Source organism: Capricornis sumatraensis, chromosome 7 (assembly GCF_032405125.1).
Source record: "Capricornis sumatraensis isolate serow.1 chromosome 7, serow.2, whole genome shotgun sequence".
Taxonomy (NCBI): domain Eukaryota; kingdom Metazoa; phylum Chordata; class Mammalia; order Artiodactyla; family Bovidae; genus Capricornis; species Capricornis sumatraensis.
In genome coordinates, this window is record NC_091075.1 from 100,742,562 (window position 1) to 100,758,480 (window position 15,919).

Below are 15,919 nucleotides of genomic sequence, written 5' to 3' on the forward strand. Positions count from 1 at the left end.
TTCAAGCTGGATTTAGAAAAGACAGAGGAACCAGAGATCAAATTGCCAACAACCACTGGACCATTGAAAAAGCAAGAGAGTTCCAGAAAAACATCTAATCCGGCTTTATTGATTATGCCAAAGTCTTTGACTGTGTGGATCACAACAAACTGTGGAAAATTCAGAAAGAGATGGGAATACCAGACCACCTGACCTCCTTCCTGAGAAATCTGTATATAGGTCAAGAAGCAACAGTTAGAATGGAATATGGAACAACAGACTGGTTCCAGATCGGGAAAGGAGTATGTCAAGGCTGTAGATTGTCACCCTGCTTATTTAACTTATATGCAGAGTACATCAAGTGGAATGCCCAGCTGGATGAAGCACAAGCTGGAATCAAGATTGCCGGGAGAAATATCAATAACCTCAGATATGCAGATGAGACCACACTTATGGCAGAAAGCGAAGAAGAAATAAAGAGCCTTTTGATGAAAGTGAAAGAGGAGAGTGAAAAAGTTGATTTCAAACTCAACTTTCAAAAAACTAAGATCATGACATCTGGTCCCATAACTTCATGGCAAGTAGATAAGGAAACAGTGGAAACAGGGAGAAACTTTTTTCTAGGGCTCCAAAATCACTGCAGATGGTGATTGCAGCCATGAAATTAAAAGATGCTTGCTTCTTGGAAGAAAAGCTATGACCAACCTAGAAAGTGGAAAAAAAAAGTGAAAGTTGGTCACTTTCGTCATGAAAAGTATCCGACTCTTTGTCACCCCATGGATTATATAGTCCATGGAATTCTCCAGGGCAGAATACTGGAATGGGTAGCCTTTCCCTTCTTTAGGGTATCTTCCCAGCCCAGGATTCGAACCCAGGTCTCCTGCATTGCAGGTGGATTCTTTAGCAGCTGAGCCACAACCAACCTAGACATCATATTATAAAGCAGAGTCATTATTTACCGACAAAGGTCCATCTGGTCAAAGCTATGGTTTTTCCAGTAGTCACGTATGGATGTGAGAGTTGGACCGTAAAGCTGAGCCCCGAAGAATTTATGCTCTTGAACTGTGGTGTTGGAGAAGACTCTTGAGAGTCCCTTGGATTGCAAGGAGATCAAACCAGTCAATCCTACAGGAAATCAGATCTGACTATTCATTGGAATGACTGATGCTGAAGCTGAAACTCCAGGTACTTGGGACATTTGATGTGAAGAGTTGTCTCATTGGAAAAGACCCTGATACTGGGAAAGATTGAAGGCAGGAGGAGAAGGGGATGACAGAGGATGAGATGGTTGGATGGCATCACTGAGTTGATGGATATGAGTTTGAGCAAGCTCCAAGAGTTGGTGATGGACAGGGAGGCCTGGCATGCTGCAGTAGTCCTTGGGATCGCAAAAAGTTGGACACGACTGAGCAACTGAATTGGACTGAAAGGCAGACAGAGTTAGCACTCTTTATGGGACAGGAGAGGGAACTTCTGGGTCTTGGAGTGGAGTTAAGCCACCAGAAACCTTTGTTTGAAGCAGCTTTTTGCCTGAGACCTGTAACTGGAGGCACTCGAGTCATTGCTTCTGTAAATATGATGGTGGGCTACGCTTTTAAGAGTGAAATGGCATGTACCTATTGAAATGTCTTTAAGGTTAGAGAACTGTTCCCTGTCTTGTGATTGTTGAGCAGTGGTGTGCATGCTGGCAGTTGCCATCTGTCTATCTCAGCTTTGCTAGCTTGTAATGCTTGTTTAGAAAGGGACCAACTTGAGTTTATTTGCTTTCTCTTCTCCTTATTGCTTTACAACTATATTTGTGTTAGTAGAGAGTAAAGAATACCAAAGAGAGATTGGGATTGATGTATGTACACTACCATGTGTAAAATCGCTAGTGGGAAGCTGCTGTGTATCACAGGGAGCTCAGCTCAGTGCTGAGTGATGACCTAGAGGGTGGGATGGGGGTAGGGTGGGAGGGAGGCTCAAGAGGGAGGGGATATATGGATACTTACAGCTGATTCACATTGTGGTACAGCAGAAATTAACACAATATTGTAAAGCAACTATATACCAATTTAAAAAAATTTGCATGATTTAATTGAACCTAAAAGAAAAGATACCAAAGAGGATTCCCACCTCTCTCTTTTCGAAGGTCTAATTTAGATCCTTTATTTTTCTTCACAGACTAAAAGAACATATTGCTCATAAGAAAGAATTACCCATATTAATCTTTCCTGAAGGTGAGAAGTGGTATTGCTTACCAGGCTATGGTTGATAACAACAGGTACCCAAAGTATATGGGGAGCTGGATTGTTCTGGAGCTGGCATTCTTAGTCCAGATTTCTGTTGTCCTTTAGGAAAGGCATGGCCTCTCTGAGCCAGTAATTCGCTGCTTTCTTATGAGGTTTGATGGAAGTCATGGAACCTTTTTGATCTCAGAACTTGTTTCTGGGTAGTAAAGTTTGATGGACTTCCCTGGTGGTTCAGATGGTGAAGAATCTGCCTGCAATGCAGGAGACTTGGGTTCGATCCCTGGGTTGGGAAGATCCTCTGGAGAAGGAGATGGCAACCGACTCCAGTATTCTTGGCTGGAGAATTCTGTGGACAGAGGAGCCTGGCGGCTACAGTCCATGGGGCCCCAAAGAGTTGGACATGACTGAGTGACTAACAATTCCACTTTTAATGAACTTAGATAGGTATTGTCCATAACTTTATAAAGGTTCTTATTTTAAAATATATTGAAGTTGCCATCTGTTGTGAAGAAATTGTATCTCTAGAGTAGTCAACAATAAACTAAAATTTGTTGTTAAACCTGCTTGCTGCTGCTGCTGCTGCTAAGTCGCTTCAGTCGTGTCTGACTCTGTGCGACCCCATAGACGGCAGCCCATCAGGCTCCCCCGTCCCTGGGATTCTCCAGGCAAGAACACTGGAGTGGGTTGCCATTTCCTTCTCCAAAGCATGAAAGCGAAAAGTGAAAGTGAAGTCACTCTTCACAACCCCATGGACTGCAGCCTTCCAGGGTCCTCCGCCCATGGGATTTTCCAGGCAAGAGTACTGGAGTGGGTTGCCATTTCTGTCTCTAGTTAAACCTGCTTAGAACTGTTGAATTACTACTACTTAAACAGGAGTTAATTTGTAAAATGATAGCATTTAAAATATCTGTAATTTTTAAAAAGTCTGTAATTTTGATGTGACCTGAATACTTTAAATTATTTATAACAAAATATTTCCTTTTTAAATTGACTGCTTTAATTCACTCCCTACCGATGTCCTTATAGGAACTTGTATCAACAATACTTCAGTCATGATGTTTAAAAAAGGAAGCTTTGAAATTGGAGGAACCATCCATCCAGTTGCCATTAAGGTAAGACAGATTATCCACTCTCACACCCCTCCCTGCCAAAGACAGTGACTTGGTCACTTTATTTTGATATAATTTCAAACTTAAGATTTGCAAAAATATGGAATATTTGTGTGCTCTTTGCTTCCCTAGTTGCTCAGATGGTAAAGAATCTTCCTGCGATGCAGGAGACACGAGTTCAATCCCTGAGTTGGGAGGATCCCCTGGGGAAGGAAGTAGCAACCCCCTGCAGTATTCTTGCCTGGACAATTTCATGGACAGTGGAGGCTTATGGGCTACACAGTTCATGGGGTCACAAAGAGTTGGGCACGACTGAGCGTGTGCTCTTTATTCATATCCACCCATTGTTTTTTTGTCTCATTTGCTTGATCCCTTTTTCTGTCTATTGATATGGATATAGGTATGTAGCGGTAGGGGGATACTATGTGCCATGCCAGTGTCTGCCTACTGAAGACGCTGTGATAAGCAATCAGATACTATTCCTACTTTCACCCACCTTCCAGTGAAGTGGGTAAACAGATATTTAAGAATCATGTCAATAACCCTCCAGTCTAAGTGCTCTGAGGCTCTAGTCAGGGGAGCTTTCCTGGCCCGGCTTATTCTTTATTTTGTTTCTTTTCTTTTGTTAAAAGTTTCATTGGAATATAGTTGATTTACAGGCTGTGTTTCAGGTGTTCCGCAAAGTGAATCCACTCAGTTATACATATATCCAGTCTTTTAGATTGTTTTCCGTATAGGCTGTTACAGAGTATTGAGTAGACTTCCCTGTGCTATATAGTAGGTCCTTATTAGTTATCTGTTTTATATATAGTAGTGTGTTTATGTCAATCTCAGTCTCCCAATTTATCCGTCCCCTCCTTTACCCCCTGGTAACCATAGGCTGTTTTCTACATCTTGTTTGCTCTTTGGATCCTTTATTTTACTTTTACTCTACTTTACTTCGGATCAAGTAAAGCAGCTTCTCTCTTTTTTTTGGAGGTGGGCAGGTCTGATAGATGTTTGGGCTATCACGTACTGGCATGTAGAAGAGAAGCTGCCATTTAATTCCTAACTAGAATGCATTTTCTTTTCTCTTTTTCTCAGTACAATCCTCAGTTTGGTGATGCGTTTTGGAACAGTAGTAAATACAACATTGTGAGCTACCTGCTTCGAGTGATGACCAGCTGGGCCATCGTCTGTGACGTGTGGTACATGCCCCCCATGACCAGAGAGGTATTGCATAAATAACAGGTGCTTTATCTAATTAGGTGACAGCATCAGTTGAAGTTGGACTTTCTGCTTTCTCAGCAAAAGAGTCATTAAAAAAAATGTATCTAGCGCTCTGCAGAGTCATGCTGGTTTTAGATCAGGAGAAGTCTTTTCCATAATAGTTTTTACCATTGTTGTTGGTTTATTGAACCTACCGATACTGTAGAATGTTGTATCTTGAATAAGTCTAGTAAAGAGCATAATATATATATGTGAAAAAGATATTAAACAAAAACAGCACTGCATTTTCTTGATGGACAAATGATATTTGCTATAATTCAGAACAGAGCATATTTGAGTTAAAAATGTGAACATTATACTTTAAAACAAATCTAAGTAATTGTGAGACATTTGAAAGCATTGTTTGAGAACTCTATCTTCAGGGTGTACTGGTAATTTTTTATTCCAGGAAGGAGAAGACGCAGTCCAGTTTGCTAACAGGGTTAAGTCTGCTATTGCTGTACAAGGAGGATTGACTGAGCTTCCTTGGTAAGAAATTTTTCAGAAGTATTATTACTTAAAAAAAAAAGATGTCATTTATTATGCTTGTTAGCTGGAGGTTTAGCTGACATTGACAGTGGTTTATACAGCATAACGATGGCTTAAATAAGATAGAATTTTATCTCCCATACTTCATCATAGGCAGCCTAGACTGGTATAACAGCTCATTTTGTATTGATCTTCCATCCTCAGTATGGTCCAAGACGACTGCCCAGTGAGTACAATAACATGAGTAGCAGGGAAGAATTAAAACAAGAAGGATGCATTCATGTGTTCAAGAGCAAAAGCTGGAAGTTGGACATACCACTTCCACTTCTATCTGTTGACGCGAACTCAAGTCACGTGATAACACCTTGCTGCAGAGGAGGCTCAGAAATGTAGTCTTTGTTCTGCTTGGCCACAGTAGTGGCTCAGTCACGTCCCACTCTGCAACCCCATGAACTGGGGCTTGCCAGGCTTTTCTGTCCATGTAATTCTCCAGGCAAGAGTACTGGAGTGGGTTGCCATTTCTTTCTCCAGGGGATCTTCCCGACCCAGGGGTCAAACCCAGGTCTCCATTGCAGGCAGACTCTGTACTGTCAGAGCCACCAGGGAACCTCCTGCTTGGCCATATGTTTAGCTAAAATTTAGGGATCTTTCACTGAAGAAGAAAGTGGGATTGGATTTGAGGGAAATGGATCTTTGAAGCAGGGGGCAACTTACACACTTGTTTTTATTTATCTCCAGCTGTAATTATATTAAAGAAAACTTAAAAACTTGACAGGAAATAAGTGAAATATTTTAAGTATGGATATCTATGGCTTTAGTTTTGTGTTTTTTTAAGAAAGAATATAGGTGAGAGTGTTAATCTGATCAGGCTGCCAGAACAAGCTCCCATAGATTGGGTGGCTTAAGCAACAGAAATTTATTTTGTCACAGTGCTGAAGGCTGGAAGCTCTCTGGTGTGTCTTCTTACACGGGCACTGTTCCTGTCTTGAGGGCCCATCCCTGATGACCTCATCCGTACCTAACTGACTCCCCAAAGCTCCGTCTCCAAATAGTGTATTATTGAAGGTTAGGGCTTCAGTACCTGAATTTTGGGGGGCACATGCAAACATTTAGCCTGTGCCAGTGAGGGTTGAATATCCCTAGGTTATAATGGGAGATTAAATTTGTATATACACACACTGTATTAGCATATTTAGCACAAAAACAGTCCATTCATTAAGTCCTGTGCGTTTAATAAAGTCCCTGCTATCTATCTATTTGGTGTTTTGAAAACACTTGACATGAGAAGTTCACTAGAGGCAATTTTGGGAGTGTCTTGGAGCAGGATGTGGCTAGCCAAGTCAGGCTGTCAGCTAGGCAGCCAAAACCTTCTGAACTGGCAGAGGGACCCAGAACTGCTTAGGGATTAAGCCTATGGAAGAAGGGCTGCCTGGCTTCTTATATACCCTTTAATGCAAGGGTGGGGGATATCTCTAAAATAATTTCATCAATTCACATATCTTGAACACAACTAATTTCACCCAGGAAAGTCTAATTAACAAGCCACTGACTTCTGCAGTGAAAACACATTTCTAAATTCACTATGCTAATTAACAAAGCTTGGAAACTTGATGGGAGATCAAGATAGTGGAAGCCTTATTGTGGCACCTCTGGAGGGTGGCCTTCTGATTAAATGCCTGGCTCACTGCTCTGGGGCTACGAGTTCTTGATTTAGGGCAACTCCCTGAACTATGGTTAAGATAGGTTAGGACTAACATTCTTATTATACTCTCTAAACTGGAATATGTGAAACTAAATTGCAGACATCCTACTGAAACCAGGTGACCCAGAGTGGGACTTCAGTCCATGTGGCTGGGACTTGAACCCCGCCTAAACCTAGATTGGGGCTTGAGCCCACGGTCTTAACTAGAATCACTCACCTGATGTCTGGGGTTACTGAGGCTCAGGTACTTTGTGTCTCAGTGCAGAGGAAATTCAGTAAGAGGCAAAAAGTAGATATGTTACTATAGGACAGTTGAGGAAATGCAAACGGGCGGGTTGCCTGTCCCACAATTTAAGTGGTCTACAATTTTATAATCAAAGGAAAAGGAGGGAGAGGAAAAGACTGTCTTCTCTGAGTAGAGGTCAGGCTTACATCATTAGCGCCTCCTTTGTATTGGGCAGGAGAGTGTCTGACCCTACGAGGTCAAACGGGGACTATCATAGCTTATTCAAATCAGTAGAAGGATGGTAATGTTTTCCTTTCACCTAATGACCTGGGGAATGTCTCATGCTTTTTATTTATGGCTTTATAGCAAAACAAGCCTGCTTCATTCCATGATAATCCCATATTTTCTTGAGCAATCTTTAACTTACAGTGGTCTCCCCAAATTTCCTACGTTTCTCTATCTATAGTCCCATACTGAGACCTTTACAACTACCCGTTGTTGTTTAGTCCCTCCGCATGTCTGACTCTTTGTGATCCCACAGGCTGCAGCACTCCAGGCTTCCCTGTCCCTCCCTATCTCCCAGAATTTGCTCAAACTCATGTCCATTGAGTTGGCGATGCCAACCAACAATCTCATTCTCTGTCATCCCCTTCTTCTCCTGCCCTCAGTCTTTCCCAGCATGAGGGTTTTTTCCAATGAGTCAGCTCTTTGCATCAGGTGACCAAAGTATTGGGGCATATTCAGGGTTGATTTCCTTTAGGATTGACTGGTTTGATCTCCTGCAGTCCAAGGGACTCTTACGAGTCTTTTCTAGCACCACAATTTGAAAGCATCAGTTCTTTGGTGCTCAGCCTTCTTTATGGTTCAACTCTCATATCTGTACATGACTACTGGAAAAACCATAACTTTGACTAGATGGACCTTTCTTGAGCAATCAGTCTCCCAAAGTTTCCTCGGATTCTGTATCTATCTATAGTCCCCTGCTGGGACCTTTACAACTACCTGTACAAGTACCCTATTCTATCCTTATCACTGCCATCACGAAATGAACAGACTTACCAATGCTCCAGTTTACAGATGTCTTAGTGACCCATGTTCATATGTATAACTGGCTTCCTCTTCCTCGTCCATTGTTTTTTATTCTTTATCCCTCTTCCTTTTATTTGATATCCTAACCCTGTTCCTGCCCTGAAGCCCTTATGAAAAGCTTAGCGCTTTGGATCTGTAGCCTCAGATACCAAGAAAAGGAAGAAAGCCTTGAGAAACAAAAAGAGCCTAAGGGAGTTAGCTCCAGGACAGACTGTCCTCAGCCAGATTGGCTTGAACAGAATGGCAGAAATGATCCTCATAGTTTTAAAATTGCCTTTTATCAGGCTATCTGCAGTTTTATAACAAAAAAGTTACTTTTAATTACCTAGACTCTTCTTTTAAAAGAAAATAAGTTCACTGCCTTTCTGGTTGTATTTGTCATTCATCTGTTGGGTATGAATTAACATGTCTAGATTCTTCCCTCCCCCCCGCCCCCAGATTAAATGAGAACTTAATTGAAACATCTTTTTAAAAATTATTAGGTAACTATTTTTAAAATTTATTTATTTTGGGCTCTTCTGGCTCATTGCCGCAGGTGGGCTTTCTTTAGTTGTGGTAAGTAGGGGGTCTCTCTAGTAACGGGGCATGAATTTCTCATTGCAGTGGCTTCTCTTGTTGCAGATGTCAATTTAAAAAGATGCACTACGTGAGAGTTGCAAGTTAAGTTTTATTTAGGGTGAAATGAGGACTGTAGCCCAGGAGACAGTACCTCAGACTGCTCCGAGACTACTCCAAAGAGGTAGTGGGGGGAAGGTCAATATATAAGATTTTGGTGAATCAAGCACTTTACGAAAGGCTTCCTGCCCGTCATGAAGAGCTGATGTCATCATGAAGGGACTTTTAGATTTTCTAGATAGGAAGAGATGCGAAGATTGGGATCATGAAATCAGTTCCTGAAAATATCTAACTATCTAAAGGCCTGTTCTGTCAGATTCCATGGAGCACAGAGTGCCTCACTGTCCACCCTAAACTCCCTCAGGGGTTGTTGAGTGTCAACAGCTGCAGCAGCACAGGGTTCAGGCTCCTCAGAGGCAGATGGCAAATGCTCTTGTTGTTCACTTCAGTTCAGTCACTCAGTCGTGTCCGACTCTTGCGACCCCATGAATTGCAGCACACCAGGCGTCCCTGTCCATCACCAACTCCCAGAGTTCATCCAAACCCATGTCCATCGAGTCGGTGGTGCCATCCAGCCATCTCATCCTCTGTCGTCCCCTTCTCCTGCCCCCAATCCCTCCCAGCATCAGAGTATTTTCCAATGACTCAGCTCTTCGCATGAGGTGGCCAAAGCACTGGAGTTTCAGCTTTAACATCAGTCCTTCCAAAGAACACCCAGGACTGATCTCCTTTAGAATGGACTGGTTGGATCTCCTTGCAGTCCAAGGGACTCTCAAGAGTCTTCTCCAACACCACAGTTCAAAAGCATCAATTCTTCGGCTCTCAGCTTGCTTCACAGTCCAACTCTCGCATCCATACATGACCACTGGAAACACCATAGCCTTGACTAGACGGACCTTTGTTGGCAAAGTAATGTCTCTGCTTTTCAATATGCTATCTAGGTTGGTCATAACTTTCCTTCCAAGGAGTAAGCGTCTTTTAATTTCATGGCTGCAGTCACCATCTGCAGTGATTTTGTAGCCCCATAAAATAAAGTCTGACACTCTTTCCACTGTTTCCCCGTCTATTTCCCATGAAGTGATGGGACCGGATGCCATGATCTTCGTTTTCTGAATGTTGAGCTTTAAGCCAACTTTTTCACTCTCCTCTTTCACTTTCATCAAGAGGCTTTTTAGTTCCTCTTCATTTTCTGCCTTAAGGGTGGTGTCATCTGCATATCTGAGGTTACTGAGATTTCTCCCGGCGATCTTGGTTCCAGCTTGTGCTTCTTCCAGCCAGTGGCAAATGCTCTTGGCAAGTGCCAATCTGTAGTTGAGACAGAGGATGGGCGTTAGGCGCACAGGCTTCAGTAGTTGCAGCACATGGGCTCAGTAGTTCAGTGCATGGCTTAGTTGCCCCTCAGTATGTGGGATCCTCCCAGACCAGGGACCTAACCTGTGTCCCTTGCATTGACAGGTAGATTCTTAACCACTGGATCACGAGGGAAGTCCTCAATTGCATCATCTTAAACTGGCTTTTATATTCAGCTGCTGCCCTCCTTAAGAACTAAGATCTCCCATTGCAAAGGGGAATTGAATAAAGCTTTGAAGTCTCTAGGGGGTGATGAGTCACAGTTGGAGTGCTTAGAGCAGTGGCTCAGATGGTAAAGCATCTGCCTGCAATGCGGGAGACTCAGGTTCTATCCCTGGGGCAGGAAGATCCCCTGGAGAGGGAAATGGATGGAGGAACCTGGTAGGCTACAGCCCATGGGATCGCAAAGAGTTGGACCTCACTGAGTGACTTCACTTTTACTTTCTTTAGAAGGGAGATGCTCAGGATTTTCAAGGACAGATGTCGCTAAAGTGATTTGTTGCCTGTTTTGGCCTGGACCCCAAAAAAGGAGGAATGGCCTTTCCTCTGGCCCTCCCTCCCTTTCTTAGTTCTTGCCAACCAAGCTGGATGGCATCACCAACTCGATGGACATGAGTTTGAGTAAGCTCTGGGAATTGGCAATGGACAGAGAAGCTGGGCGTGCTGCAGTCCATGGGGTCACAAAGAGTCGGACATGACTGAGCGACTGAACTGAATTGGTAACTCAGCTGGTAAAGAATCTGCCTACAAATGCAGGAGACCCCGGTTCGATTCCTGTGTTGGGAAGATCCCCTGGAGATGGGATAGGCTACCCACTCCAGGATTCTTGGGCTTTCCTGGTGGCTCAGACAGTAAAGAATCCACCTGCAATGTGGGAGACCTGGGTTTGATCCCTGGGTTGGAAAGATCCCCTGGAGGAGGGGATGGCAACCCACTCCAGTATTCTTGCCTGGAGAATCCCCACGGACAGAGAAGCCTGGTGGGCTACAGTCCACGGGGTCACAAAGAATTGGACTTGATTGAGCCACTAAGCACCACACACATTGCTTTTATGTGAATTCTGAAGAGTAAGAACTAAGAAAGGGAGGGAGAGCCAGAGGAAAGGCCATTCCTCCTTTTCTGATGTCCAGGCCCAAACAGGCAGCAAGTCAATTAGCAACGTCTCTCCTTGAGCAGCCAAAACAGGCAACAGGTCAGTTAACCAACATCTGTCCTTGAGCAGATGTTGAGTGGTACCAGGGAAGCCCCTAAATGCTGTGTATAGGGAGAAGCATCTCCTGTGGATAAAAGAGGCTCTTGTGGACATTCTGGAGGTCTCATGACAACTTCTAACCTTATTTCATGGAAATTTCCTACAGCTGACCCCCTGGAAGATTTGTGGGCCAAAGTCCAGTTTTAAAGTTGAGGACTTCGTGGTGGACCATGTCTTAGTTTTGACTCTAGAGGCCTGAATGTTACAGTGTACTCAGGCTGTCTTCTGTTTGTAGGTCAAGTTCTGTCTTCACGGCATTGAGTTCACTGGCTAACCTGTGAAACACCCATCATCATTAGAGAGCACTTGGTAAACATTCGTACTTAGCTGGGTTAAAATTAAACAGGCAGAGTATAAAGTAAGCACTTTCTTGGTCCATGGTCTCCTGGGAATTAAAATCTAAAGTGTGAGATTAGGAGAGAGTGGATCCAGATAATCCAGTCTTCTTCCAGGTCTTCCAACATGTTGTTTCTTTGTATTGTCAAAAGGAAGAAAGACATACACAATCCTTTTAACTTTGGCAGGTGTGATTTTTACCACCCCGGAGAGAGTTCAAAGATTCATAGGCTCTGAATTAAGGAATGCTGCTTACATAGGCACTGTGATTGGTTAAATACCATTTATGTTTTTGTTGCTTGTTTTATTTATTTTTAGTCTCTTTTGGAATATGGAAGATTATCAATACTTACAATAGAGCACTTTGAATCAAAACATGACTTGTTAGACACAGGATTAGATTTGAATCATGAGCAGATTTCTTGTTGAGGAATTTACCCCATGCCCATCCCCACACATAGCACCTTCATCATTTCTTATATGTGTATTTATAGTGAGACCAGGGAAGCCCAGTAACTCAGATAGTAAAGTATCCGCCTGGAATGCAGGAGACCTGGGTTTGAAACCTGGGTCGGGAAGATCCCCTGGAGAAGGAAATGGCAACCCACTCCAGTGTTCTTGCCTGGAGAATCCCATGGACAGAGGAGCCTGGTGGGCTACAGTCCGTGGGGTTGCAAAGAGTCGGACATGACTGAGCGACTAACATACACATAGGCTGATTTAGATGAAAAAATCTAGTACTTGGCTTTCCCTGGGGAAAAAGATAAACAGTCTGAGTTTTAATATAGCATCCAAATATGGAAGATAGCAGCCCTAACTTCTAAAAAGAAACTGAGCAGTGAAATTGTGCTTCAGTTCAGTTCAGTTCAGTTCAGTTGCTCAGTCGTGTCTGACTCTTTGCGACCCCATGAATTGTAGAACACCAGGCCTCCCTGTCCATCACCAACTCCCGGAGTTCACTCAAACTCATGTCCATCGAGTCCGTGATGCCATCCAGCCATCTCATCCTGGGTCGTCCCCTTCTCCTCCTGCCCCCAATCCCTCCCAGCATCAGAGTCTTTTCCAATGAGTCAGCTCTTCGCATGAGGTGGCCAGAGTACTGGAGTTTCAGCTTTAGCATCATTCCTTCCAAAGAACACCCAGGACTGATCTGCTTCAGGATGGACTGGTTAGATCTCCTTGCAGTCCAAGGGACTCTCAAGAGTCTTCTCCAACACCACAGTTCAAAAGCATCAATTCTTCAGCACTCAGCTTTCTTCACAGTCCAACTCTCACATCCATACATGACCACAGGAAAAACCATAGCCTTGACTAGACGGACCTTTGTTGGCAAAGTAATGTCTCTGCTTTTGAAATTGTGCTTAATTCTTACCAAACATCAAAGAGATTGTTCCTTTCTTTTAAGTAACGCAGGTCTGGTTAAGCGATAGAGCAGAAACTGAAATCTGGGTCTTTCTGCTTCCGAATCCATGGTACTTTGCCTCCTCTCTGAGCATCTGCTTAGCGCCATGGCACTGTGCAGCATGTATGAGGAGGTAACCCTTTGAAGTCATTGCTGGGAGTATTGATGTGTCTTTCTGTTCTCAGGGATGGAGGACTGAAGAGAGCCAAGGTGAAGGACACCTTTAAGGAAGAGCAGCAGAAGAATTACAGCAAAATGATTGTGGGCAACGGATCTCTCAAGTCGGAATTGGACTGAATGCCATCCATGCTTTCCAGAGCTAGTCCTTAGAGATGGAACGGGGTGGAGATTGTTTTTTTTTTTTTGGCGAGGGGAGGAAGGGAGTGTGTTGTTTTGTTTTACTTTTCTTTTTTTTTAATTGTTAACCTTTCTGCAGGATGGTTGTCTCTACCTCCTCATGCCAGAGGCAGAACCCACGGTGCCCTTTTTGGCTTTTGTTGGTACAGCATTAGCCGCATGAACTGAAAAGCAGTGTACTGAGTTTGAACTGATTCTGCCTTTTGTGACATGACTGTGGCCTTGTGGATTGAATGAAATATTTGTACTGGAAAAAATTCTTCTAAAACACTTTGGAAACTCATTGTGTTTGGAACTCATTGAGAGGGCAGTTCTCAACAAAATACTCCAAACTTTGTTCATGATTCGTTTTCACACGCCCTTCCCTTCCCACTTTCCTTAATCACTTAAACAAGGATTGCACATTAGGTTCAAATGGCTCTCATGGTTTTGTTCTGCTACAAGGCTGAAAAGAAAAATGGAAGACAATCTTTAGGAGAAAGGACAGCTTTGTGGCCCCTTGATCTGAAAGTTGAAAGGAAATTAAATATTTTTTACTGGCGTGTTAGAAGAGACATCCTATTTGGTGAGCTTTACCAAAGAAAAGTGAATCTACATTATAGTGAGTGCTTATTTATATGTAGGTGACTTTCAAATAGACCTATGTTAGCCAGCAACTGGTGATAAAGCTTTTAGTTTTCCATGTTTCTATAGTAAAGATCTCTACCTGACGCCTCTCCCATCTGCTGATTTGTTTGATTCATGTCACCAAACACATTTCAAAGAGGAAGAGCCTCTGACAGCCACCACCAATAGAGGTGGGGGTGTTGTGAGTGAAGTGGGTGTTGCTGTTCCTCCCCCATCACCGCTTTGTCCTTTAGTTCAGAACTTCCCATTTTCTTAAACAGGAAAATAAGAGGTAAAATTACCTTTTGGAATCTGAGCCTTAAATCTTTTAAAGGGGAAAATCAGTGTTTCCCGACTGTGCAGCATAAACAGTGTTGATAGCAATATAGTGCCGTCAGAGTGTTATTTCTCTTCTGGGAACCGTGTACAAAATGTGACACTGTCTTACGGTGAATATAAATGAATTCTATATTTCTAAACGTGTGTTGTGTTATTTTCTCCATACCTCAACTCTCTTGCCTCCTTTTGATTTTGAGTAAGTTAAATTTTTTCATATTACAATCAAGGATTGTTTATTTCCTCATTTCAGTGACATAGTTAGATTTTATCAGATTGCAACGGCTGGAAAATGAGAAACATGGACCGTTGGTTTTGGTGTGTTTTTTTCCTCTTTTTTTTTTTTTTTAAGCTAAGTTTGTCTGGACTCTGACTCTTGGACCTTGTCTTGTGCAAAACATAGACTTCGGTTGTTTTGCAAATGAACGCAGGCCCTTCTCTCTTAACTTGAGACAGGCCTGCCCCAGCCCTATTAGTGTGTATTCTCATCAAGCTACGTGGATTTGATCCCAAAATTTGTGAACAGGTGACCATCACGGTCAGCTAGCCTTCTCTTCTCACTTCCCCCCATCTTTTGCCTTGGTTCTTGCTTTAACCTTTGCCCCCCAAAAAACTCTCCTGGATGGTAAGCTTTGACCTCAAATCAGTGAATTTGTATGTTGCAGTGACTCTTTTTTTCTCAGAAGATTTCCTTTTCTTTTTGCTTGTCATATTCAGTACAGCTTGAATTAATAAACTCATTTTATTCATTAGGTCAATTCTCAGAAAAGTTGGGAGAACAACTAACAGTTGCTTTGTTTGGATACTGATAATACGTATCTTTCCAGGGGCACCATGAAAGCAATAATGCTATCACATATTCACTAGAAAATCGAAGGCTGTTTTTTTATCAGAATATAATTGCTTTACAGTGTTGTCTTGGTTTCTGCTGTACACGGTGAATCGACTATATGTATAAATACATCCCCTCCCTTGAGCCTCTCTCCTCTGCAAAACCCGCAGCCACCCCCCACCATTCCACCCCTATAGGTCATCACAGAGCACCAGAACCTTTGTCTTATAAGTTTTTTTTTCTTTTTCTCTTCTTTTTTTTATTTTTTCTTTTTTTTTGTCTTATAAGTTTTTGACTTACACAACTAGTTTTCAAGTTGTTTTAGGAATTACACTATTACTGAAAACATGTTTTTAGAAAGCAAATACTGCTCAGATTTACCTTATGTTCCCTAGAACACCTTTTTTTTTTTTTTAACGTGCCTTTCTTTATATATTATCCCCAGTTTAGAAATATTGTGCCCAGAGTTCAGAATTCCTTGGACTTCTGTAACTATTGGTATATGAAGGGTAAGCAGGATTTGGTAGAAAAAAATCCCATTAGATAAGCCCTTTCATCTAACCCTTTCATTGAGTCTTGTGATGGCCCTTTTTTATTCCTACCCTTTGTTGTCTTGGTGACCTTTATAGACACTGGGTTTCAAGAACACCAAGGGTTTCTGACACATTCTGGCACATATTGGGATTCGATGAGCAGCCACGTCTGAATCAGCAGATAATCCTCAGAGCATAGGGGAAACAGTCCTGAATCACAGCCTGGT

At 42.6% G+C, this 15,919-nt stretch overlaps 1 protein-coding gene across 1 annotated transcript in view; it reads left to right on the forward strand.

Annotated features, from left to right (window-relative positions):
* GPAT3 (glycerol-3-phosphate acyltransferase 3) overlaps positions 1-14,376 on the forward strand; it is a 64,553-nt gene extending 50,177 nt beyond the window's left edge. The window contains exons 9-13 of the mRNA XM_068975171.1: positions 2,143-2,198; positions 3,237-3,322; positions 4,403-4,531; positions 4,977-5,056; positions 13,214-14,376. Of these exons, the coding sequence (XP_068831272.1) occupies positions 2,143-2,198; positions 3,237-3,322; positions 4,403-4,531; positions 4,977-5,056; positions 13,214-13,325 (463 nt within the window). The 3' untranslated portion in view covers positions 13,326-14,376. The remainder of the gene's footprint in view (positions 1-2,142; positions 2,199-3,236; positions 3,323-4,402; positions 4,532-4,976; positions 5,057-13,213) is intronic.
* Positions 14,377-15,919: the final 1,543 nt, after the last annotated feature.